The 26,044-nt window shown below is 44.6% G+C and overlaps 1 protein-coding gene across 2 annotated transcripts in view; it reads right to left on the bottom strand.

Annotated features, from left to right (window-relative positions):
• MYBBP1A (MYB binding protein 1a) overlaps nt 1-26,044 on the bottom strand; it is an 80,892-nt gene that overhangs the window by 18,882 nt on the left and 35,966 nt on the right. For both annotated transcript variants that reach the window (XM_073315348.1, XM_073315349.1), the window contains exon 24: nt 181-297. In XM_073315348.1, coding sequence (XP_073171449.1) covers nt 181-297 — 117 coding nt within the window. The remainder of the gene's footprint in view (nt 1-180; nt 298-26,044) is intronic.

Raw genomic sequence — 26,044 nt, 5'->3', positions numbered from 1 at the left:
AGCTACTAGGGGGTCCAGATTCAGATCAAATGTAAGTGGGTGCAAATGCACTGAAGTCAATTTAATGGAGCCAAAGCGATTATACCACATCTGAATTTGGCCCTATGAGCCCATGAGGAACAGGTGCAGAAAAGGCATCCAGTGGGCACGACCCACATTTAACCTGCTAGTTCTCATTACCTCTGTGATCTGATTGGTACTCTCTCTGATCAGCTCCTCCCACTCCTCCTCCGTCGTCATGGAGAGCTTCAAATCCCGAGTCTGCAGGGCCTTCTGGAGAAGCATGCACGCCTGTGCCTGGAATGGAAGGAAAAGAGGGACATGTGAAACTCCACTCTTTTTGGTGGATGGCATTAGCCACCTAGCTACAGATCACTGAAACCCCCAGTTAAATATGGGGATGGGGATAGTCTGCATTAGACTCACCAGCACAGTTAATGCTTTGACACAGAACATTCATTCTCCCTTTCAGAGTCATTCCTAACACAAAGCGCTTGCGTAACATACTGGAATTATTCGGTAGAACAGATGCATTTTAAAATGTGAGTCAAGCGGGTGGAGAGATCACCGTTATTTCAGAATCAACCTTTTATGGCAGAAATGCGCCCAAGTGCAATATATACAGTCTCCATAAATCTATAAGCCACTTTTTCAGTCACTTTACCTTTTATTGTGCTCTAGCTCTGTTGGTAAATGCATTACACACAGAACATAAAAGATTGGAGCTGGCAGCCTAGCGAATGCTCCAGATGGAAACTGCAGCTCAAAGCAGCACTCAGCCTAGCCCTGGAATAAAACGCACTCATTAAACCTACATGTTAACAGGACCACTGAAGAGGAGTATCCAACAGAAACCCAACGGGAATTTGCAGCCTTCTCACGTGTCCTCTTCTAGTTCAGAGATTCTATTTGAAGTCCCCACTTAGGTACAGGCAATGCGCAAAGCAAACAAAAGAAACACATCAAGACACTACGCCAACCATTAGTGTCAATACGCTGTAGGATTTAAAGGGGACACTTCCCTGACAACAAAATGTCAGAAAGAAAAAGAGCGAGTGAATTCTAGCCACAGATAGAAACACCGTATTGCTGTCTGCAGATACAGTTACAAAGGGCTAATTTCAATCTGGGTGTGTGATGGGGTATATAAACCCCGCACTATCATGGAAGGGTTTAAAGAGCTGCTTTGGGCTGGGGTGGCCCAGCCTCCTGGTACTGGCATCTACACACTGCTATATTTAGCATGACGTCTCCTGCTGCCTTCCACTGCCAGAACCTTTCCCCACGGCCAGAGCCTTTCACTGACACACGTAGGTACACACCACAGTCTGGACGCAGCTTGTGTGATGCTGGTGGAACTCCACTGATCTAATCAAATTTATTCCTGAATTACAACCCCTGAGAGGAGAATCAGGCCCAGTGTGAAGAGAATGGACAATAAATAGCATGAAATAAATAAATGAAATAGCAATTACTGGCTTTACCTTTGCACACTGACAGAGATGCTCGTAAATTAAAGCTGACAGTTCCAGCCAGTGAGCAGGGAGGTTTTTAAAAAAAATCCATACTTGGTGCCAAATTAACATCCAACAAAAACAATAATTGGGAACATAGCATAATTTTGGTTAGAGTAATCAGCAATATTTTAGCTAGATGAAAATCAAAACCATGTATGTGTGTATGTCTGCTGGAATTTAGGGTGCAGGCTGGAGGCATGTAAACTATTTGAGTGACACCTGCTATTGTCACTAAATAGTGATGACAAGCAAGGTTCTTTAGGGACTAGGGATTCTGAGACACTTCATAGAGGCCTCAGAGTAGCAGCCGTGTTAGTCTGTATTCGCAAAAAGAAAAGGAGGACTTGTGGCACCTTAGAGACTAACCAATTTATTTGAGCATAAGCTTTCGTGAGCTACAGCTCACTTCATCGGATGCCTGATATGCGGAGGGCAGGTGCTCAGCACTTTACTGAAAATCAGGTCCCACTCAGGTCTCAAGTCACGAATCCAAAATGGCATCCGCCATTATTAGTCACTTTTGATTCTCCTGTTTCTGATCTGTGATGTTCCCACCCAATAATTACTTGAGCTCTTCTGGAATACAGCTTCATCACTGGTGCCCCTGGTAGGACTCTCCACAAGATCAGCATTTCACATAAATAAAATACAAAAGCAAGACGGCACCCTGGAGTTAATCTACAGTCCTGAGATGCTGTTAAAGCAGTTTAAAGGAACCATTCTCTTGCTTTGCATCCTGGTGCAATCAAGATGAGTTGCCTGGACGAATGTTATTGAAACTGCAAGAGGAGAGATGACGTCTTTAGGTTTATGATCTCGTCTGGCTCCTCAAGTGAGTTACTGCCTTTCATTTACTTCAGGGGTCACCTATTCTCTTTGATAATTGCACAAAGGCAACTCTCCACTATCCTCGGTGTATGCACCCAGACATGCCGTAATTGGTCTCATAAGCCATAGCTGCCTCTTAATTACAAGAAGTAGGTGAGAGCGCCTGCCTGGCATGTGGTGGTAGGAATCTGTAACTCTGGCTAAATCAACATCAATTGAATGACGTCTGCTGCAATTTTATTTGAAATAACCCAGCTAATGGAGTGAGCTGTAGCTCACGAAAGCTTATGCTCAAATAAATTGGTTAGTCTCTAAGGTGCCACAAGTACTCCTTTTCTTCTTCCAGCTAATGGAGTTCCTGTTCGGAAGTGAAAAGCCTGGTTCCGCAGTATATGTCTCTATTCTTGCTACCATGGTTGCTATGTGCCCTGAAGATGAGTCACTCCTGTAGCCCATGAACCTTAACAATCCCACCTTTGCTGGGAAAAAAGGTTTAGTTCTATTTCTGTTGTTTTTATTCCAATGGAACTTGCTCTACGGGCAGGTAAAATTGCAATGGCTGCAATTTTCAAAGAGACTTCACCGCCCCATCACTCCCTTTTATCTTCTAGATTGCTAATGCAAGAGGCAATTTTCTTCTTCTCAGATAATCATAGTCTTACCCCACAGACTTGAGTTTGGCATTGGGACTAGTTCTTCTGCATCAGAGCAAGAGGCATGGTGTGTTAAGAGGTTACGGGCTGACCTATTGCAATAGGATTACTGTCACAGGTGGTTTTAATCTCCTGGCCCACATTCCTCCTTGTCTACTCTACCGCCAAACTCCTGCTCCAGGCAGACTGCATACTGAATGAACATATGAACTGTGGCTATCGATAAAACAAGCCCGGTAACATTAATGCTTCACTGTCCTTGGAAACGGTAAGAAATTAAACAATCCTGAAGAGAGGAAGTAAAATAAAGGAAACTGCTTAGTTTCAGCAGGTCCCAAATTATAGCATGAAAGCGACCAACCAACACAACAAACCAGCAGAAAATTTCTGCACCCTCTTGTTTAGAGAGAAGTACGAATACTGGTCCTTGTTCGTATCATTTTATTTGCACGTAAAAATGGAACTTTGATTCCATAGCTCTACAAAAGGGACAATCATGGACATATGAAACTTGCCGGTGCTCAGATCTGAAACTCACCAGGCGCCCAGGATGGTGAGTGACAGCACCGCAATGGACTGGAAATTACCAGCCCTTAACAATAGTTTTAGAGTCCTAAAGCAAGCTAATGTATTGTCAGAGAGCACCCCCCTGAGAAATGTCAAGCTATGGACCTGAAGGCTGGACACATACTAAAAGCTGCCTGCAGAACAACGGCCTCTGGGTACCTACTGAAGTTAAGAGAATATTACAAATTAGGAAGGGATAATCTGCTGTTTGAGTGGGCTGCTCTAGGAAGCTTTTCCTTTTTATTTATATAGTGACGCTTTAAGAAGGGTGAGAAAAAAGTCTGCTGGGAAGGAATACAAGAGTCACTGAAGTACAGTTATAACTCAAATTATCCACAAGCCATTTCCTTTCAGGTGCATTGAGAAACCACTTGCTCTCTTCTCTTTATAGTTAATATTTTCTTAGTGGACAGAGCTTGTCACATTGAGGATGTGAACACAATGCATAAGGAAATCAAGGAGTTCAAATTTGTCAGAATTTAGCTAGGGAATCTACGTAGGAACACACTAAGATTGCAACATGATTAGTGATTTGGGGTGCCCATCATAAGGGGGCCTGATTTTCTTAGAATGGGTACTCAGCACTTCCTGAGAACCCAGCTCTTTTAAAGGTGACTCAAGCTGATAGCCTAAGAATTAAGGCACCTAAAATTACTATTTACTTTTGAAAATTTAGGCTACTATTTCTTTCTATGTCCAAGAGATAGTGCTGGCAATCCAAGAGGTGGGCCAGGGAGAGAGAGACCAGCAAAACCTATAGGGATGTAAGATTTCTATAAGCCAATGCTATTTATTTTTATTTAAGTAGATGCTTAGAAACATGCCCTGCTCTGGGTACACGTGTATACATAAAAATACGGTTACAGTTAGCAATGACCTCTATGCTGTCCTTGCCCTGAACAGCTTGCCACCTACTAGAACTGTGAAAAATATGTGCAGAAAAAAGTTTCCAATGACATTAGCTTGTTTTCCATTCTGCAAAATATTTTTTTTTTTTTTTGGCAGAACATTTTCACACAATGGCAAGGGTTTAAAAAGCCAAGAGTTTTGGAAAGGATGTAAACCCTCACATTCAGGGCATAGACCAGCCTCTCGCTGAATGAGATAAGGGAGCAGTTTTGCTTGTGTGCAATGTGTCCCATACCTGGCTCCTCCATAATCTTTTGCACCCTCCAAGTCCAGGCCAGCGTCAGAGACAGGATAATGGACTAGAGGGACTATTGGCCTGATCTGATCTGTGATTTCCTACATTTTAAACTGGATGTTTGCTGGGGCAAAAGAGGGACTGACCATGTACACAGGAGAGCTCCCTACAGGGAGTGTGGTTCTAACGGTTTCAGCCCATGGACAGAGGCCAGCAACGCTCAAGTTCTATCCCCGCCTACGCCACCAAATATTCCTACCCCTCTGCATGTATGTGGCACTTTACAAACAAGCAGTACAACTTTGTTCCCAGTGGAGTCAGAGGGAGTTTGTCATTGACCATGCTAGAAGTGCGATTAGACCCTTTATTTAGTTGTGGCTCGTGACATATCATTCTCCCCATTTTACAAGGGTCAAAACTGAGGATCAAGAAAATTACACTCAGAATACAACCTTTTCTCAGAATACCCAGGAGCTCCCAGCTCCAAACCCTGGGCTTAATCCACTAGACAAGGATACTTCTAGGACACACATATCGCTTCTCACCACACACATACCCCAACCCCTATATCCCCAAAATGAAAATTTGTAAGTGAAACCACATTCTGAGCTAGCTTAGATCCAGTAACCAGGTGAAAAACTTTATATCCCATTCTGAGTCCTATAAGCCATCTAGTTCCCCAGCCAAACCTACTATAGAAACCAGTTCAGAAAATTCAGCATTAACAAAAAAAGGGAGGGGGAAAAGAAGAAGAAGAAGAACACTAACCTTCCTCCCGATCCACCAAAAAATTTATCCAAAGAGGATATACACACATATTCATCTACCTACCCATAGGAGTAAATGGGGTAGAAACGCTCATTAGTAGTTCATGTGGAAGGACGAAAACGAACAACAATCCATAACATGCCAATTCTGTGGTTTTCTGCCAGCTGTTTGTTTCTCTCTGACACTAACATGCATGTCAATTCAGTATAAACAGCCAAAGTCTCCCTTTAAAATACTAACTGTACACTTACTGCAGGAACTGAGATGATGGGGGATCCCCAAATCTTTCCCCTTACCTACAGGCTAACACACAGATCAATCAGGCTAAGATGCTGGGATATACAGCATGTCTCTATGTGTCCCAGTAAGGCATTGGCAATCTGATAATTTTAAATGGCAACACAACCGCTGTTCTCCCGCTGACCAATCACATCTGCTGTGGTTGCGACATTGGAAACAAGACAAAGGTTACCCAAATCACCGTCCATGACAGCGTAGGGAAGGCATTAAAGGGCCTATTGAAAGAAACAGTCCTCTCCTTATTTTATTTCAGTTTAAAACAGATGGGAAAACTGAAGTCCAGACATGTTAAAGCAATCTATTCAACTCAAGATCGCAGAGTGAATCAGAGACAGAGTCAAGGAAAGAACCTTTGTTCAAAGTCTACTGTTCCGCCAGTACAGATTCAACACCAGAGAAAGCAATAGAATTACTCTGGATTTACAATGCTGTAACTGAAAACAGGATCTGGCCCAATGTCTCCAGACTGCCAGTCTCCTGCCCTATCCAGAGGGCCGTGTTGCTTCCTGTAACATACCCACCCCTCAATAGGCAGAAATAATGTTGCTATGGGGCCCTGATCCAGATTATAGCAAGCAAAACGTGAAACAAAAAATTAAAAACCAAGAATGAGAGTACAGACTCACAACCCTGGAGACAGAGCAAGTATGGTGAACGAACAGCAGCAGGGCAAGCTTCCCCATATCCTATCCGTCCAAGAATGCCTGAATAGATCACTGCAGGGTTGCTGCATGGTTATTTCGCCCATTCAGTCCTTGGTGTCTTGATGACTGCTGATGTTATGATACAGGCCTCACTTTAGGAAAGCACTTAACTACATGCTTAGGTCCATTCCTATTCAATGTAGCACATAGTTAACTTGAGGCATGTGCTTCAGTTCCATTAACTTTGATAAGACATAAGCATCCACTTAAGCGCTCTCCTGATTAGGAATGTGTTCCTGAATCAGGGCCATGGAAAATTGTCCTGTAGGCTCTGAAATGAGATCCAACTCACGTGGCCACTGAAAACACATTAGGATAGCAACAACTCATTCAAAGACAGGCTTGAGAAAGAGCCACTTTCCAATTCAAAAGCTTAGAGATAATACAGTTGACTAAGAAGCCTCCACCAATAACTTTCTCCAACCTAGAGCTACGACTGAGATATTCCACCAGTGCAAGCAAAATGTGCCTATTCTGCGACAGGATTGGTTTTAATGTGCTAATAAGCAAGAAAAGTTGCCTATTGATAAAGATTAGAATTTTTTTTTTCCTGATCAAGTTGAGAAGCGAACAAAATCCTATTTCAGCATTACTGGTGCAAGACAAACAGAATCCAAACAGCCTAAGAACCTTATTTGGGGGCTATTTAAAGGGGTTTAGAATGAAAGTATCCAACCGTTTCTGGGAGAATGTGCATTATTATTAAGACACAGCAAGTGCTGTCTACTTTGGATCAGGGCAGCAATGCAGAAATGCTCCGAGACCCACAGTTTTTTAGCATAGTTGCAATCATGTCCACCTTTTAAGAATACACACTTGGTAACTGCAACTGGGCCCCTGAAAGCCAGGCATCTCCCATCCCAGATCAATGTCAGCGGAGACCTCACCTCCTACAAGCAACAAGTCCTGGTAACAGCCGTCCCTAATGCGTTCGTAAGGCTTTCAGCCATTCTATTCTCTTCTAGGCTACTGTAGGCCAAGAAGCCCCAACGGAGATCAGGGCTCCACTGGGCTAGGTGCTGAATACTTGCATTGCGAGACACAGTCTCTGCCTGGAAGAGCTGAAGTGACTTGCCCAAGGTCATACAGGGAGGAGTGTGGGTAGCAGAGCCAGGGATTAAATCCAGATCTCCTCCTACAAAGTTAGGCCAACCTAGCTACATCATTCGGGTGTGAAAAAATACCGCCCCCGAGCGATGAAGGTAAGCTAACCTAAGTCTTGGGGCAGACACCACTAGGTCAACGGAATAATTGCGTCACTGCAGTGAGTGTCTACATTGAAGCGCTACAATGGCGTTGCTGTAGCTGTTTAAGTGTAGACACAACCTCAGTCTAATCTCCTCTGAGTTATGTATTTTGGTCTGAGTTACGCATTCCTCCAGGAATGGCCAATGCGGAATGCTGCTGCAGTAGTAGTAAAAATCCCATAAAATGCACCACGGACATTGTGCAGCGATGTACACGGGTCGGAGGAGGAATTCATTCCTGACCTCAGAGGCCATAAGCTTATTCTCCGAAGCATGAAGCCTGACATAATTGCCCATCATATAACATTTTGCAAAATCCACTCTCACTAAAGCATACCAAAGGGCTGGTCATTTGCTCAAGAAGCAGCACTGGTTAATCCAATGGAAAATTTACAAGCCTAAAAACAAAATTCTCCTTGCCAAAAATTTAGTACAACAGGGTGTGTGTGGGGCAATTATGACACTTTACTCACCTGTTTAAAAAGGTTACTGAGCCAGCTGGATGGATAAGTAGAACCTTGCAGATTGATTTAATCACCATACATGAAGCATTTAAGTGGCACTTTTATCATCACATTTTACTACCTTTGAAAAGTAAGAAAATCTCACCAAATACACTCCAACCACAATTCCTAGATCTTTACGCTTTTATGATTTAAAGCACTACCATTGTTTCAGAATGAGTAATTCTGCACTGCAACCTTGAATTCTCCAAAGAAGACAGTACCTGCAGATTCCTGAGAAGTAGCTGGATGCCTTCCGCTCTAAGATCCTTTAAATAACTGATAACGGTTTGCTTATTAAAAATAATCCCATCACATACTAGACACATTTTGCTCCTACAATATGTGGAATATCTGTGTGGTGTCTCCTTGCGTGAGCAAGCTATCAATTAATGTTTTTAAGTCAACTGTTTTACACTGATCCAAAGAGTCTCTCCCTCCCTCCCAAGCTTGTCTTTAAAGCAAGTTAAACAATGTTTAGTAAACACAAGGCTTTCTGTGTTTTTATGAACAGCTGTAACACCCAGTCTCAGTGATTCCTCTCCCTAATGAAAAAAAACAACTCAGCAGGATTCATCTGCAGTTTTAGCACCCAGTCACTAGCTCAGGAATGCTGCAGCACTTGGGGAAAAACAAACGCAGATAACCAAACACCTGTTAGATAGAGAACTAACCCCACTTGGCAGAGTTAACCAGTTCAGAGAGATGGGACACTCACCAATGAGGTTCAAGGGCAATGACCTAGTAAGAGAATTCTGGCATTGCCAGCTGCTGGCAAGGGAAAAGACACTGGTGTTTCTACCCTGGACCCTGCTTCCAAGGTGCCATCTTTCACATTTTATGGATCTGAAACTTCATTCCCCAACAGCTGATAAGGATCTTTCGGTTTCTTCTACCCCACTCCAGAACCTGCTGGAAGGAGGAAGAGATCACCACCATTCTATCCCACCTCCAGTCCCTGTTTCGTTGGTCTTCTGTTTCTCTCCCCTCCTTCCTCTGCTCAGTGGCAGCAGTGTCAAGTTCTAAGTTCTTTCACTGCTGCCCCCAGGGTACTTTCACTCTGCTGCTACTTCGGGCTTGTCTATACTACACTGTTCTGCCACTTTGAACTATACGGATACAGATAAAGGAGTACAAGTCCCCCTAGCGTGCATGCAATTTTACTGCTACAAAAGCACTTACACTGATACAGATTATTCTGGTTCAGGAAGGGGAATAAGCGATACCAATATAAGGCACCTTTAACTGCTACTATTGTGTCCACACTACAGTTATGCCAATATAGGCCCCATCGGAGGGGGGGGGGAAAAGGGGGGGGAATGGGATCCTTAACTTTTGTAGTACACACCAGCCCCTAGCAAAGCTCTGAGCAGCTACTGAGGCACTGCAGCCGTCTGTCTGAACACGCAGGCAGACCACACTGTATCCATTCATACTCAGGAGGTTTTCCTTCACAAGCACAAAGACTAGAAGATATTCTGTTTAAATTAAAAATTTTAGCTTCTTGAGTAATTGATGACCTGGGCCCCCCACATTCATCAGAGCAAGTCCATTCGCTCCCTGCTGGAGAGAGTGGATTTTTCAAGTGTTGCTGCCATGCAGAGAGGTACAAACATTTGGATGCAATATGAAGTCTCAATTTTATATTTAAATCTCCACAGAAAGAGGAATTCCTCTCCCCACATACAGGCTAGCTTCCAAAGGCAAAGCCAGTCTACTTCTGACAAACCCAGGCAAAGAATGGTCTTTTCTGTGCAGATCCCTGCACTGCCCAAGTAATGAATTTGAGAGGGCCAACAGCTACAAAATGACAACAGGGAATCCGGAAAGTAGGAAGCTCTGAGTACAGCTATTACTTTAAACACTAGGACAGCTGTAGTCCATCCTGCTGTGGTACAGCAATGATAGTTATCTCCCAATAAAAACACAAAGGAACAACAACAACAACAACAGGAGAAGAAACACAGAACACAATATGCAGTAATAGGTGCCTTATAAATGTGGACAAGAGTAATAAGCACAAATGCCTCTGAAAGTTTGCTCTGAGGTCTTAGCAAGTATTTAAGCTCCTGGTGTGTTCTCTGCACAGTCTCAGATCTGCACGATCAGGCCAGACTTAGTGCCTTTGAGCAGAGCTTCACAACAAGCTTAGAATTAAATGCCATTAAAAAAAAATCTCCTATTCATATTAATGCTCTGCTGAACACAGGAGAGCAAGCTGCTGTGCTTGTTCCCAGGCACCAGAGCCCAAACTGGACCCCAAAACACTGTCTAATGTTAGGTGCCTCTGAAAAATGTAACGATTTCGCCAACACGGGCAAGGTACATGCAGTGCTATCCATCTGCCACTTACAGTGTGTAACATTGCCCTCCGATAACTTCAAGAGCGATTCGACTGCAAACCAGGCCTAAAAAGGGCATTGTGGAATCCCACGGCCAGTCTCTCTCAGCAATTTCCGATGGAAAAATATTGCGTTCACAAGTTGAAGGATGTTTACCCCCTCCTCTTCCCCTCAATGGCCAGCCCTGCAACTCCCCCCGAGTCAAGCTGGGCTCTATTCCATCTTACACAACACCCCCACAAGTAGGGGTTCTGCTGATCAGCTTCTCAGTTACACCTGTGCAGCCCCATTGGCACAGGTGTAGCTGATCAGAACTCAGTAAACAACCATGCATACACACTGGCACAAAATCCAGTTTTGTGCTGTCACTGCAGAGCTAACAGGAGTTCAGTAACAGAAAGAGTATTTTACCATTTTTTTTTAAAGTCAGCAGATATGCCTAATGCACACCGGAAGGAAGTGCCTTCCTGCCTCCTGGCATTTTTCAGAGTACATCGGCCATATAGTAATTCAACACAACGGACATACAGGCACCAGGACCTGCAAAATTCAAGTATTTCAGGGGGCTTCTAATATTTTTGCTTCTCTTTCACCATAGACTACTGGGCAGATGCTACTGATAAAATTACTTATGAAAAGAAAATTCACACTGATCCCCTTGCCCTCTTCCAATCCGAAATGTCTGATGAAGTTAATCAGAATAGATGTAGCAATCCATATATTGACTTCTTGTTTTGTTGAACATAAAGATTTATTTTCCCTTGAGGTAAATATTGACCGAAGCAGATGGGCCAATCAGTCTTAATATTCACCTCACCAGAAGTCAGTATCTTCTTATCCTAAAATTTAAGACGGAGGAGGGGGGAAGAGAGAGAATATACTGATGTCAGAAAGGTTTTGTGACTTGCCCAAGGTCATATGGTGAACTAGGGGCACAGCCAGGACCAACACTCTCACATGCAGATATATAGTCTCTCACTCTAGTTACAGCATCTCACTACAGGACTGGGCTCTTAGCAAAGAGTGTTGGAACTGTAAATATAAACTCTGCTGTACATCCGAAACGGGGCCACCCGGTGAAAGGTCTAGTTCTGTGCTTTCACCTTTGCCAACAGCCCAAGTGTTCAAAAACCACAAGTCAGCCTCCAAAAACGAGATTTAAAAATATACATATATATATATATCTTGTGATTTCTCCCTAGCTGGGAGCCCTAGAACCTTTTGGTTTTAAATGCAAGCAGAGATCCTCATGGAATACTGCAGTAGCTGGGGCTTCAAGAAAAAAGGTCAAATATCACAAGCCTCAGAATAGAGAGTTAGCAACCACCTCCCTCCTTACCCAGACTTTTCTTCTTCTTGAGAAACAAGGCCCTGATCCTGCTAATGCTGAGGCACACGAGTAACTTTACACACCCGAGTAATCCCATCAAACTCCATGGAACTTCTCATGTGCCCAAAGTCATCTGCATGCCTAAGAAAGCCCTTCTCCTGCAATAAATTCTCCTCCAAACAATTCCTGAACTGGATGGCTCCTCCTGGTCCAAAATGCTGCCTTTCCATAATTCAAAGAGGCACGTGCCAGTGTTTATTTCAAGGCTATTCAAAATGAGGCTACTGCATTAAGCAACCTAGTTAAAAAGACCTTGCTAGAGCCAAATCCTCAGAGATTTAAGACCAATATACATGCAAAGAAAAAGAGTGTCCTAATTATCATTTTACCCATACATTCTCTCTCTTTCAGTTGTATTCCCCAATTCACTCAGTGAGGCTTGTGACTTTGCAATTGATGGACAGAGCTTTTCATCTCTCTCAAACTCTAACCAGCCAAATAATGAAAAATTAAAATTCAGATTCACTCAAGTATCAGTTTGGAGTTTAACATTCAAACAATTAAAAAAAAAAAATCACGCCAGTAAAGCTGCCATCTGGGAAGCAAAAGCACGGGAGCACATATTGGGCCAAATAATGCAGTTTCATCATTTAAGACAATCCCACAACCCTTAGTCCTGGAAGGAACACTATAAGGGAGGTAATGTTGCCTAGTGGATAGAGCACTGGATTAGGACATAGGAGAACGGGGGTCTCTGGCACTGGCCTGGTAAGGTAACTTGGGCAAGTCACATCAGCGCTCTGTGCCTCAGTTGCCCCATCTCGAACACAGGGATGATGACACTTTGTAAGGCACTTGGGATCTGTGGATAAAAGCATTCTATAACAGCCAGGCATTATTGTTATTACGGATGTCAGGAGGATGGCTAGCGTAAATGAGTTCAGTAACTACTCACACAAGTTGCAAGACTGAGTCCTACCTGCATCTTCTTTGGCAAAATAGGAGAGCCATAATTTTCCAGCTGCACCCACCACAGCAGCTCTCCCACTGAAGCCAGAGCACAGACAGGAATTGCTGTGCCTCACAGGGCATAAGAATACCTGGTGGTTCTGTCTGTATTACAGCCTTCCTTCACTGGCGGCCATCAGCAACACATTCCAGGCCCTGTTTACGATGGGGTAGTCAAGGCGATACAATGCTCTCTCGTCGCAGGTTGTAAGAATCTCAACTTCCTCCACCCATCAAAGGCCAAGAAAAGGGTCAGCACTGCACATATGCTCTCCCTGCCATTTTCGGCTTTGCAGTATGTGAAAGGAAAGCAGCAAGCAGAATAGTAGCCACATACAAATCTGAGAGCAAAACAGTGATTTCTCTCCTAGGGTCTGATGCTGGTCCCATTCAAAGCAAAGGCAAAACTACCAGTGACTTCAATGGAACAGGATTTGACCATAAAACCATAAAATATTCCGTACCATCTATGCCACGTAAATCCAGACGATCCAGCCATTCAGTCACCCACTGCATCAAAATAAGCAAACATAAAAGAGTCACCCCTCATTTTCTCCACACTTAATTATTAAGCATGTTACAATAGCCTTGTAACCGAACAAATTTATCCCACTTGCTCCACAAAGACCCTTCCAGTGACTGGACCAAAAGGCTTTGCTGAACAGGGGGAGCAGAATGCACAGTGGAGGATTATTCTCAAATGTGCGGCTCTTTAAAAACCCCAGATGGCAAATAGAATTCAGTAGGTTACTAAATCACTCAGACTTGCAACTTACTGCAAACTCGTCCACTGGAGACAGGTACGGCTACTACAAGCCCAGTGAATGACTCCAGCCAGGAAAGCTGGTGGAAGTTCTTGTTATCAGCTGTAACCTGTAGCACAGAAGGAAAGAGGAACCACAAACTGGTGTGCCAGAACGCATTTAACAGAGAGCCTCTATTCTGATGGAGTAACAAAAAAGAAAAACATACCCTTCCTCTATCATTGGGAAATTTGCTAGAGAAACCATCATCTTGCAATCAAATATGAAGAATCTAGCAGAGTGAATATTTTACATGCCCTAAAAACCAAAATGGAGGAGAGAACTGGGGCAGAGACCATCCTTTTGTTCTGTTTGTGTACAGCGCCTAACACAATGGGGTCCTGGTCCATGACAGGCTCCTAGATGCTCCAGCAATATAAAAATGACAGAGACAAGGTGGGTGATGTCATATCTTTTACTGGATCAACTTGGGTTGGTGAGAGAGCCAAGCTTTTAAGTGACACAAAGCTCTGCTTTATGAGAGCCTCTTGCAGACCGTGCAGCTTGAAAGTTGGTCTCTCTCACCAACAGAAGTCTCTCTAACGTCCTGGGGCCAACACAGGTACAACAACACTGCAAACAAATAAGTCATGACATACAGACAGGGCCATATTTTGGAACAGAGCTCAGCACCCCAAAATCAGTCCATTTATTTAGGTGTCTGAATGGTAGTCAAGCCCTTATTGAAAATCTGGCCCAGAGAGATGGCATGTGTCTAGTAGCTGCCAAAGGTGCTGGAGCAATAACCTAATCTCACCTGTTTTATCCACAGAGTAGGTAGCGCACAGACAGCAGCAGCAATGCAAGCTTCTCCACCTGGTCATCAAGAACCTATCAACTTGCCTCAGAAGCCTGATGCGGGGGGCCCCACCTCAAGATTGCTTCAAGCCCCCAAGTCTATCTGCCTTCACCGTCTCTGCTGAGACAGGCTAGTGCCAGTTGTGGGTTTCTGTGTGTGCCATGCAGACATTTGTCCACTGGAAAACGGATTCTGATCAACATTTGCAACAGGCCACTCAAGAGCCATCACACAGCAACCAGAATAAAAAGTTACCACCACCACTGAGGGGAAAACAGAGGTGTGAGATGATCTTTCAGAGGAGGCACACAAAGGTGTTTATGACGCTCCCAAGAGAGTTTGAATGCACAAAGTAAGCCACATCTATGGCTGAGATGTAGCACAACCCCATTTACACACCACAGTTGGTAACCAATACAGGTATGTACCACAATGGAAACTCAGGCATTGGCTCCTCTGGAATCCATGCGTATTTAAATGTTTCAAGCTCCCCTGAATGAGTTAATATGATCCTTTTTTTATTTTAAATCAGCCCAGTCGAACAGGTGAAAATAAAAGTGGCTTATAAAGCAACTCAGGCCAGAGGGCTGCATTTAAAAATGGCACAAGACATGTTTCCAAATAACATCAGAGGCTATGTATAGATTCAGCAGCATCTAATGGAAAAAAGGGTTTCTTTGAGTTTTCCTGAGGCAAACAACCGGGTGTCAAATTCACAATTCCACTGCAGAAGTGGAAGGCTGAGATGGTATACATCCACAATACAGCTCAAAAGTCTAGGAATTAAAGGCTTGATCCTGCCAGGAACACAGCACTCTGGCCCCAATCAGCAAAGCCCTTCAACACATGAATATTCCAGCTGAAGCCAAAGGGACTACTCCCATGCTTAGAGTTAAGCACATGCTTATGTGCTTTGCTGGATCAGGATCAGAGTGGCTCAGCACTGTGGGATTAACCCCTAAATTCATCTTTTCCTTCAATTCCACCCAACTGGCCTAGACCCTCTTCTCTTTAAGCAAAAGAAGGTGGGGGGGAGAAATCAAGCAGAAAACTGTAATCAGGTTTCAGTGCAGACACCCCTAACTTTTACAGATACCTCTGCTCTTAAAAAATTGTCTGCCATGATTAAAAATAAACAGAGAGGTCTACAGGCAACACTGGCTGTAATAACTGCATTGCATAAAGAACCATACCACTTCCTCTAGTTAACTGAGGCTTCCAAGAGTGCCCCTGTCTCTGCAGGACACAGTGTCAAGCCTGCCCCCTCGTGGAAGCTCTTTGAAAGAACTCTTCCCCCAGTGAAATACACAGCAAGTACCATGACTGGAACAATGCAGAGAGAAGAGAATGGAGGCTGGTTTAAATGATTGAGATCTGGGAAACATCATCTCTCACTCTTCCTCTCCTCTCAAGTAACATTTCAGAAAGAAAGGAGTACAAATGGCAACAGTACTAATCTGGGCAGGTTTCAAATTTGCTTCATTACCAATAGTAGCTTATGCAAACTATTCCATAACAAATTCTCCCTACCACCCACTGGAAAACATCTATGAAAATGCATTCAAAGTAAGGTGCATTAGTGTAATGATTCATTTGTTGATCACAGGCATGGACAGAAATATATGCCTACCCAGAGAGGTGCCAGCTTTTGAGGCTGTGCGGCTCTTTAGCTGTACTTACCGTGTTAAAATTTAATTACTCCTCAACTTAAAAAACTCATATGAAACAAACTGTTCAGATACACTGTCATCCAGCCAAGACCACTTTTGGCACGGTTTAGGGATCATTTTTCACTCTCATGGCGAAGGCAGCATTGGCACAGAATTACTTGGATTCTGCAAAGTTTATCTACATACATTAGAGCTCTTAAAGGAGGCTCCGGAGACACCAAGAATAATCAGTAACTTGCCTAAAGTATAGTCTAGATTAAATACATTTTCAAGTGTTTCCCATCATGGGCTGCTTTAGAAAATGTATTTTGAAACAGTGATGAATACATTATATATATATGACAAAAGGTCACATTTTGAGCTCCACCTCCATGCCAATTGAAGCCTCAATGCTCCAAGGAAAGTGATTTTTTTTTTTTTTTTTTTGTTTCATGTCAGCAATGCACTTACTTGAAGGCCTTGAAGAATTCTAGCCAAATCACTCAAGGACAAGAAACTTGTGTTTGCTGGACAAGTAAAATATCTTTCTGTTTCCCTGGCTCACCCCTGCATCTTTAGTCTCCACAGAGAAAAGGCAGGTGAGTCACCTTTGCACCTCACCTGGTACATTTGTGTCTATGCCAAAATGCTGAGGTGAACACAAAGGCTCCAGATTACTGTGTAAGCTATAGCTCAGGAAAGCTTATGCTCAAATAAATTTGTTAGTCTCTAAGGTGCCACAAGTCCTCCTTTTCTTTTTGCGAATACAGACTAACATGGCTGCTACTCTGAAACCTGTGTTTAAACAAACACACAGCACAAACTGCACAACACACACAATGATGAATATTTGCCGGACAAACAGGCCATTGACCATGCATTACTCCATTAGCCCAGACTTGGAAAAAGGTCTTGAGATTGGGAATCCTACAGCTTTCCACTGAGACACTCAATAAGGGGACTTATTCCTATCCATGGTAATGGATGTTTTTGTAGGATGAACTCTTCTCCATTAGGAAACAGACTGAGATCAGAAACTAACGTCACACAGGCCACTGAACCATCATCAAAACCCACCTGAGTAAATTCAAGCTATGAGCAAAAGGTTCTTTTTCCCCACTGCCAGTACAGAGCCATCATCCAGTTGCCCAAAGCCTTTCCGCGTTAGAAGGTTCATTAAAGCTTAAAATGACTGACTGGATCAGCCTTTCAAAGAGAAGTCTTCACTACAGACATTGCCTCACCCCAAGAGATTTAGAGTACGCGCATGGGCATCTTTCGAGACAGTCAAACACTTTCTACTTAGTTTCTCTTTGGAAAATGGCAGGGAAAATTACTTAAGCCCTCATGAAAGGCTCAGTGCTCGGTTTGTACACGCCCCTAAATGCCCCTCACCAAAATTTTCTGAACACCAAGCACATTTTGCTACTGTCTCAACTGAATGCATCAACCGTCTAATCCAGACCAAAGGCTCTGCTTGGATGACGGCAACAGACCCAGGGCTGGTCGACGCAGGGCACTATGATGAATTAACTAACCCTGGGAAGTTACCACACTTAAATTAAACTACATTCAACCCATGCATGGATGTTCTCATTCAGAAATAAAGTGGCCTTCAGTTCACTGTGGTTTAATCCTACTTGGCGGAATGAGAGCCCTCGATGGGGGGGTCCTAAATGTGCTTTAATTGAGGTGCATTCTTCACAGATTAGTCAGTTTGTTTGTATTTCTCTAAATGTTCCCATATACACAAGTCCCTAGAGTAATGACAGCACATAAGCACCAGTGTAGGTATATTGCTAAGAGAAGTTGGGCTCATGGTCAAAGCCCTGGACTGACACTCAGGAGATCTGGGTTTCATTCCCAGCTCTGCCACAGACTTGTTATTTTATGTTGAGCAAATCACTTACTCTCTCAGTTCACCCATCAGTAAAAAGGGGATAAACAGCACTTTCTGTCTTCCACTCTCTCTTTGTCCTATTTGGATAGTAAGCTCTTCATCGCAGGCAGTCTCTTATGTACATGTACATTGCCTATAGCACAACAAAGCCTCGATCTCTGCCGCAGCCTTGAAGTGGTCCCATCGTACAAAGAATGATCAGACTTTTCTCTTTTTCAGCCCTTTCCACAACGATGCTCAAGGGGCTTTAACAAACAACACATTAATAGTTTCAGAGGGATGCACCCAAAGCCACGGGCAGTTACTCAACTCAGTGTTACTTCAGCTACTTTCACAATGTATTGACACTGCTAAAAATAAAGCAGGAAGCCATTTCTCACCTGACAGTCAGGAGAGCTCTGTGAAATACACACCTCAATCCCCTGTTCATACTCTGCCAGCCCAACATGCAAAAACAATTCTTTCAGGAGTTCACTGAAACACAATTCTTCATGCAGTGAAACAAAGCACAAGGAAGCAATCCGAAGGTCAAGTTCCCCGAGGCAACAATTGCATTAGGGAAGTAGGAGGGAAATGAACCCATGCACGTATATTTCAAAATAGAATTTAAAAGAAGAAGGAGCTCAGTGCTCATCGAAACTGTCAGGCTGACAGCACTAGAAGCCAAGGTCCCATATAGTCAACAAAACAGCAGAGACAGCAGCATGCCTCCCACGCTTGTTAATATGCCACACACATTCTGCTTAACTAATTGCAAGTGTCGGAACTGCCAACAGACCCATACGCACCAGAAGTTCAATGCAATTCATTAGTGGCAGGTTAGTTCAAAGGTCTGACACAAGCAGTTTCATTGGCGGCATAAGACATGGTATTATTTTCCTGTGCTAATGTGTGTGATCAAAGAACCTCCTGCTAGCTGCCACTTCTGCTTGTCCTACCTTTGTGCGTGCGCATGTGTAAAAAGGAATCTGAAACCGTACAGGTACATACCACTCAGTGTAAGGACAGTCGTCGCGGCCGTCACTGCATGCAGGCTGTTTCCATACAAACACGGAGCCTGATCCTACAGCAACTGTGCCACTAGTTTCAGTGGATGCAGGATCAAGGTTAGCTGGCAGTATTTTCAAGTGCTCAGCACCCAGAACTGCATCGAACAAGCTGAGCCCTAAGGAAGATTTGGCCTATAATGGTAATTATTGCTCTGACTTGTAAGAAAGCCTTACAGATACATACACATGCAAGCAGGTCTATAGGCTCAATGAATAATCCTTTGCCATCCAGAATTTGTTTAAACAAATTTTTATTAAAAAGTCCCTATTGCTAGCAGCAGCAGCAGCATTAAATTAACACCCCAATAAACATGCAATAGGCCATATTCCTAGAGGTCATTAGAGTGAAGATCTAAATTACCTATACATATGGCCTCAGGGGCAATGGTAGAAAGCGCTGCAAGAAAAGCAACTAACAAAAGAACTGAAAGATTTTTAAGCCTTTGTGAATTTTTATAAATTTAAAAAGCACAGCCCACTCCCCCAGCCCTTGAAGGGAAATTAAGCTTTGAAAGACACTGTAGAGGGAGCAGCTGCCAAGCACTACCAAGCAGAAGGGGGTTCATTTCAACAGCTTGCAGATTTTTAGCCTCAGGATGGGCATGTCTGGAGCATCAGTCCCTGTTCTTTTGTGGCTAGCTCAGAAGAAAACACAGCATTCGGAATGTGACCACTGTATCCAACTACAAATGTCAATGCTTTGTACTCCATCAGAGGGTCTCAGAGCACTGTACGAACAGGAAGGAAATACATTTCACACCTTACAGTAATTTCATTGAGATCACATTTCCCTAGTTTGCTTATGAGAATCTCATGGGGGACTGTGCCAAAAGCCTTACTAAAATCAAAATACATCACATCTACTGCTTCCCCCCTACCCACTAGGCCAGAAACCCTGACAAAGGGTTAATATAGGTTGATTTGGTATTATTTGTTCTTGACAAATCCATGCTGGCTATTCCTTAGATCCCTGTTATCTTCTAGGCGCTTACTAACTGATTGTTTGATAATTTGTTCCAGTCTCCTGCCAGGTATCCAAGTTAGGCTGACTGGTCTATAATTCCTTTCTTCGATGGGAGTAACACTCATGGAATTACAGGCCTTATCTAATCACACAAGTTGCGCTGGTTTAAACGTGAACTGGTTTCAAAACAGACTGATGGACTGGTACAAACCACTCTCCATACATTTCTACCAGTTTAAAATTGGCTATAATTTAGCTTGTCTGCAAATTTACCAACACAGGCTAGACCCCCTATGAGCCAGGTTTATATTGATTTAAGAGCTCCCACCCACAATATGATGCACCTACTTCCACAGATCTCAAAGTGCTTTACAAAGGAGATGAGCATCATCAGTTCATATCGCAGGTAGGGAAACTGAAGCCCTGAGAGAGAAGTGACTTGCACACAAAGTTGCACCATTTTAAATGAATCAGTTTAAAAACCACATATTTCACTCAACTGGTGCATCTTTATATGCAGACAAGGCCCCATTTTCCAGAACCCCCTCCCCCAAATCCCTCCAGGAAAGAGCCGGTTCTGTAGTAATTATAAGGAGGTGTGACAGATTTCTGTTACCAATCTGCCTGAGGCGTCAGGTGATCAGGCTAAGGCCGTGAGATCATTTGGGGAGGAGATGACGGAACACACCAAGTGTCTAAATTTTAAAGCTTTGTTAATATAATAATAAAACAGCGGCGGGGGGGGGCTGTTTCCCCATGTCACTCAAAGGAAGGAAGGAAGTGTTAGTGCTCCAGGCCTTAAGCAACTTTCATACTCACACACGCACTACCCAAGGCTGGCCAAGCCTGGGTGTAACGTAAAAGAAGAGGGGGGGAGGAGGGGACGGGAGTTCTTATCCTGTGCGCACAGGTCATCCAGGTCCCCTGTTGATCTCTGATTTGCCTCAGCTCTCGGAAGGGTTTTTAAGTCCTGGGTTCTTTTGGGGGCGTTTCGTTCAGAGACCTCTGTTCCCCGTGCTCTTTGTACCAGTCCAAAACGGGTCTCTGTGGCCTCCCCAGCTTTCCCAAAACACATCGGTTCCAGGAACGCGAGACTTTGTTTTCCCCCCCATTCTGCTGGCCTTCGCCATCTCGTTCGTTTTTGCAATCTCTGCAGTCCTGCTCAGCTTAGTTCTCCCCTTTTCTTACGGCTGGCTGGGGTTGGCTAAGATATGAATACAGCTGCAGACTTCTCGTGGGGCTCCATGACCTTGGACTGGGGCCAGTGTCTTATCTTCAGACTGAGCTAGCTGAAGTATTGAGTTAACCCATTTTCTGCTCTCTTCCCCTCTCCCGCTTTGGCCTCTCACAGCCTGCAAAGGAATCTTCCACTCCACACTTACACCTTTGACACTCCCCAAAATGCTTTGTGATGCTTGTAACAGCATTAGCAACATGCAGTGCTGATCTGCCTTCCCAGGGAACCCCCTGGGGGGAGGGAGGGGCTGTGGGGGTGTGACAGAGGGTCAATGCAATGTACTTATTAGGTATTTCTATGGCCCTCATTACTATAGTGATTATGAGCACCTCACAATCTGATGTATTTATCCCCACAATACCCCTGTGCAGGATGTACCATTATCCATATTTCACCCATGAGGAACATGAGATTAAATGACTTGCCCCAAGTCTTGGAGGAAGCGTGTGGCAGAGCAGGGCCTTGAACCCAGGTCTTCTAAGTCTCAGACTAGCACCCAAACCACTGGGCCATCCTTTTTCTGCATCTGGCATAGTTTCTTCTCTTCAAAAGAACCTTCAATCATTGATCTGCACTGATGAGTTTCCTAAACGAAGCCTGCTGCATTAAAAATATCCAGCATTGTCTCAAGAGCCTGTACCAGGTCTCCCAACCCAATTCCGCTCCAACAATTGGAATGGTTTTGTAAATGCTATGTAAATGTACACACACCCCAGCTATGCATTGGGTCTACAAATGGATTGCTATTATTTAAACATTGTGCTACTGCCTAGAGGCTGACCAGGGCAGAGCTGCTTTGTACTAAGCCTCGAACAAACACAGAAAGCCTGCTCTGTGTGTGTCTGTCTCTCTCACCTCCCTCCCCATACACAGAGGGTTACCACTGAAACAGAAGGTGTTACCCATTATTAGTAGCTCAACTCCTTGTATGAAAATAGCACCAGAGGCCCTGCAGCAAAAGCAGGGCCCCATTCTGCTAGGCACCATACACACCCTAGAGAAAGTCCCCACCCTGAAGAACTTACAGTCTAAACAGACAAGCCAGACAAAAAATGGGAGAGGAGCAGAAAGGGGAAGTGATTTGCCCCAGGGCACCCAGCAGGCCAGAGGCCTAGCCAAAAACAGAACCCACATTTCCTGACACCCAATATACTAAATACAAGACCATGCCATGTTGTCTCTCCACATTGAGGGTTCAGCTGAACAAATCCACTAGAGCAGGGGTTCTCAAACTGGGGGTCGGGACCCCTCAGGGGGGTCACAAGGTTATTACATGGGGGGGAGGGGTCATGAGCTGTCAGCCTCCACCCCAAACCCTGCTTTGCCTCCAGCATTTATAATGTGTTAAATATATTTAAAAGTGTTTTTAATTTATAAGGGGGGGGAGGGGGATCGCACTCAGAGGCTGGCTATGTGAAAGGGATCACCAGTACAAAAGTTTGAAAACCATTGCACTATAGGACCCCCCACTCCCCCACCCCACCCAGGGTAACGGGCCTCACGCCCCTTTCACCATAAACTAACTGTAGACGTTAACACAAAAGTCCAAACCCAGGTCTGACTCACCCTGTTCTTTGGCACAAGTCCTTCCTGCAGGCTCTGGCTGGGACATTCTGCCTAGCAGCAGAACAGCGGATGATAGCCTGCTGGGTTAATTGACAGGCTAACGAGAGACACCTGTCAGCAGACCCAATCGCTTCTGAATGCCCTACAGATACTGAATATATCCCTGCAGAAAGTACAAGGTCTCCTCACAGCGACAAGGGGTCAGAGTCTGTGGAACTCAAATCGTTGAGGTCAAGGATTCAACAAGATTCAAGGCCATTCATATGGCTATCAAGAATATTCAGATTTATCATAGCATTGACATTTATCATAACATCTGACACTGGAGACCAGACACTCCACCAGATGGACCTCGGCTCAGTTCTAGTCCAGCAAATCCTATGTTCCTAGGTACAGTCCAGGGTGAGCCAAAGATGGCTTTACTCCAATTTTTCACCTCCTGGATTCTGGGGCAGAATAGCGCTGTGTATAAGTGAGATCCTCCATGGAGCTGTTCTAATTCATGAGTTTCCCAAGGGAAGCTCAGAACAGCACCAAGTGCAATGCAAATGTCCCCTCCTGCCCTCCTGTGCCCAGCACCCTGTAGCCAGACAGCCAGCCCCCCCCCTCAGACCAGCATTGCTGGAAACACAGGAGGAAGCCGGAACAGGGCACTTAACATATATTCCAGCACAGCCTTTGAAGCTGTGAAAGCACAGGTGTGCTGCTACAATGTGCCTCTGGGAACAGATACGACGATTAAGCTCACAGCAGGCAGAGGCCCTGTGACAGACATGGCTCTTAGCCCCTACTAAATAGCGTGATGCACACACACCAACATCCTAGGTGGGAAAATATTTACCCTGATAAAAGAAATGTCCAGTAGTCGACACTTATTGTTTCTCTCCCTTGCAAGTGTAAACTACTCTTGCGAAAGCTGGCGTCACCCAGACAGACCAGCCTCAATTCGGCATAAGAAAGGAGAAAGAGAATAAAGGAGTACAGAGGTATAAGTAGGGGACCTACAGCACCATGATTTTTGAGTGCTTTTCACTATCTATCTGCTGGTCAGATAAGTGACAGCCTCCCAAGGCTTCTGCAGCTAAGAGGGTCCCTACGCCTTGTCCCTTATTCGTCTTTCCGCGGAATTGAGTGACCGATCCTGGCTTGGCACCGCTGGAATCGAGAGATGCAAGGAGGGTAAGAAGCACCCACACCTGATCTCCTATCTTTAGTGTACACATATTTTGAAATAGAGCTCTATACTTTGTTTTCTTTCTTTGGGATTGTGGCTTCAGTTTTGTAACTTGTTTGTGTGTGTAACATCTCTACATTTAAATAAGTAGGCACTAGCAATTTTGTAACCACATGATTAGAATCTAGCTTAATAAATTTTGGTAACCATTTGTGCATAAGCCTGACTTGTTTTCTCTGGTTTACTGTAAAGCAGCCAACACAATTAAAGAACCTCAGCCGTTTTGGCTCTAAAGCCTGGCCATTAGGTGAGAGTACTAAGAGCCTAGCGTTGAGTTGTGCCGCCTCCACGGGGCAAACTCTTGGGGCACCTGTCAGTCAATCCTGGCTGCCCGCTGCGAAGGAGCTCTGAGCTCTAGCAGTTAAAGTCACGGGTGGTTAGGACCTTGGGGCATCCGTCAGCCTAGCCCGGGCTGCCCGCCACGAAGGGACAGTGCGTCCTAGCAGTTAAAGTCACGGATGGTATAAACGGGCATAGCTGGCACCTCACCAAACATCCTTGGCCGTCGGCTAACACACCCCCCCCATCTCTAGCACACCACCTACACTATAGGTAAGGGGACGGGATTCCCTTTGGGCCACATCCCTAGACAAAATAAAGCCAGTCTGCATCAGGAAGGGAGGATTTAACAGAAGGCACCCCCCACCCCCACCCCACACACCCGCGGACTGAAATTTTGACTGTAAGAAGCCAAACGTCCTGAGATGAATGCAGCCTGGGCAATTCGGGGGGCTGACTGCAGTGAGTTACCTGCTACTCCAGACTCCAAAAAAACACTTCACCAGGCTGTTCTTTATCAGCACAGTGTAGCCCAGTCCATGTTCTCTCCCCTCCCACGCACCCAGAGCCAAGAGTCCTTCCACTAAATAGACTCTTGAAATGAAGCTCACACATTACCACGGGAATCCCTACAGGAAAGAGATGTTATTCCCCATGGAAGAAGCCGAGATAGTAACACAAACGAAGCCCTCTGCTAGGGATGCTGCACGGTCTCTCGGGGACAGAACCAAGAACGTGCTTCTATTAATTAATTTGCTTGTTATTAACAGGGCCCATTCTCATTTTCATCCACCAAAGTCACTTTGGGTCTGATTCTCATTTACACCAAGGTCACTCTGGCAGCGTACAGGGGCCTTTCAGAGTGAGTTAACTTCATTTACACTGGCAACCTCAGGCAGCCTTAGTATAGAGGAGTATCTGGCCCTTCGTGTTTTAATTCCATTGCTGTTAATGATCAAATAATAACAAAGTAAGGTCACTCCAGGCTGTGGGTTTCTAAGCCAGATGCACTTTGCAGCAAAGGAAGGGAGTGTTAGAGAGACTATGCCACTGGCCTAGAGGGGTTTTCAGCGGAGGCACTCAGATGGCACAGTGATGGCTGCAGGTATAAAAGTCCTGACAGACAGGCTTCGATCGCACGGGCGTGAAGCAGCCTCAGTGGGCAGTCATCCCGGTCACGTTCTATCAAGAAGGCAACACACATATAGCAAAGCCCGGCTCACACAATTAACCTGAAAAAAAAACAGTTCCATAGACTAGGGGCTTGCCAACGAAACACAGAACTACGTGACCGGGGAAGAAGAGGATAGCCGCAGCTGGGTCGCTGAGGAGAAGGCATTGCCTGGAGGGCATATGGGGCTTAAGGCAGGTGCAGGAGGCCAAGCTTGGGATTGCAGGCCCTTGACATTAGGAAGCAGATATTTCCTAATATGATGAGTTAACAAAAGGAGCTTCTGACCCACAAAGCGTCAAGCTATGATTCAAAGGCAAGGCAAATCAGGCACCTTCTGCAAGACCACCAGCTCAGGGCTGCGAGGGGAGCACTCCTGTGAGGTGCCAAGCACCCTGATGGCACTAATGAGTAAAAAGCAGGAGTGAAAAAGCTCAGTAGCTGAGAGAATACAGGGGAGCGACCAGGAAAATACAAAACCT

Source organism: Lepidochelys kempii, chromosome 17 (genome assembly GCF_965140265.1).
Source record: "Lepidochelys kempii isolate rLepKem1 chromosome 17, rLepKem1.hap2, whole genome shotgun sequence".
Lineage (NCBI taxonomy): Eukaryota > Metazoa > Chordata > Testudines > Cheloniidae > Lepidochelys > Lepidochelys kempii.
Note: the sequence above shows the minus strand (reverse complement) of the source record. Positions and strands in the feature narration are given on the sequence as shown.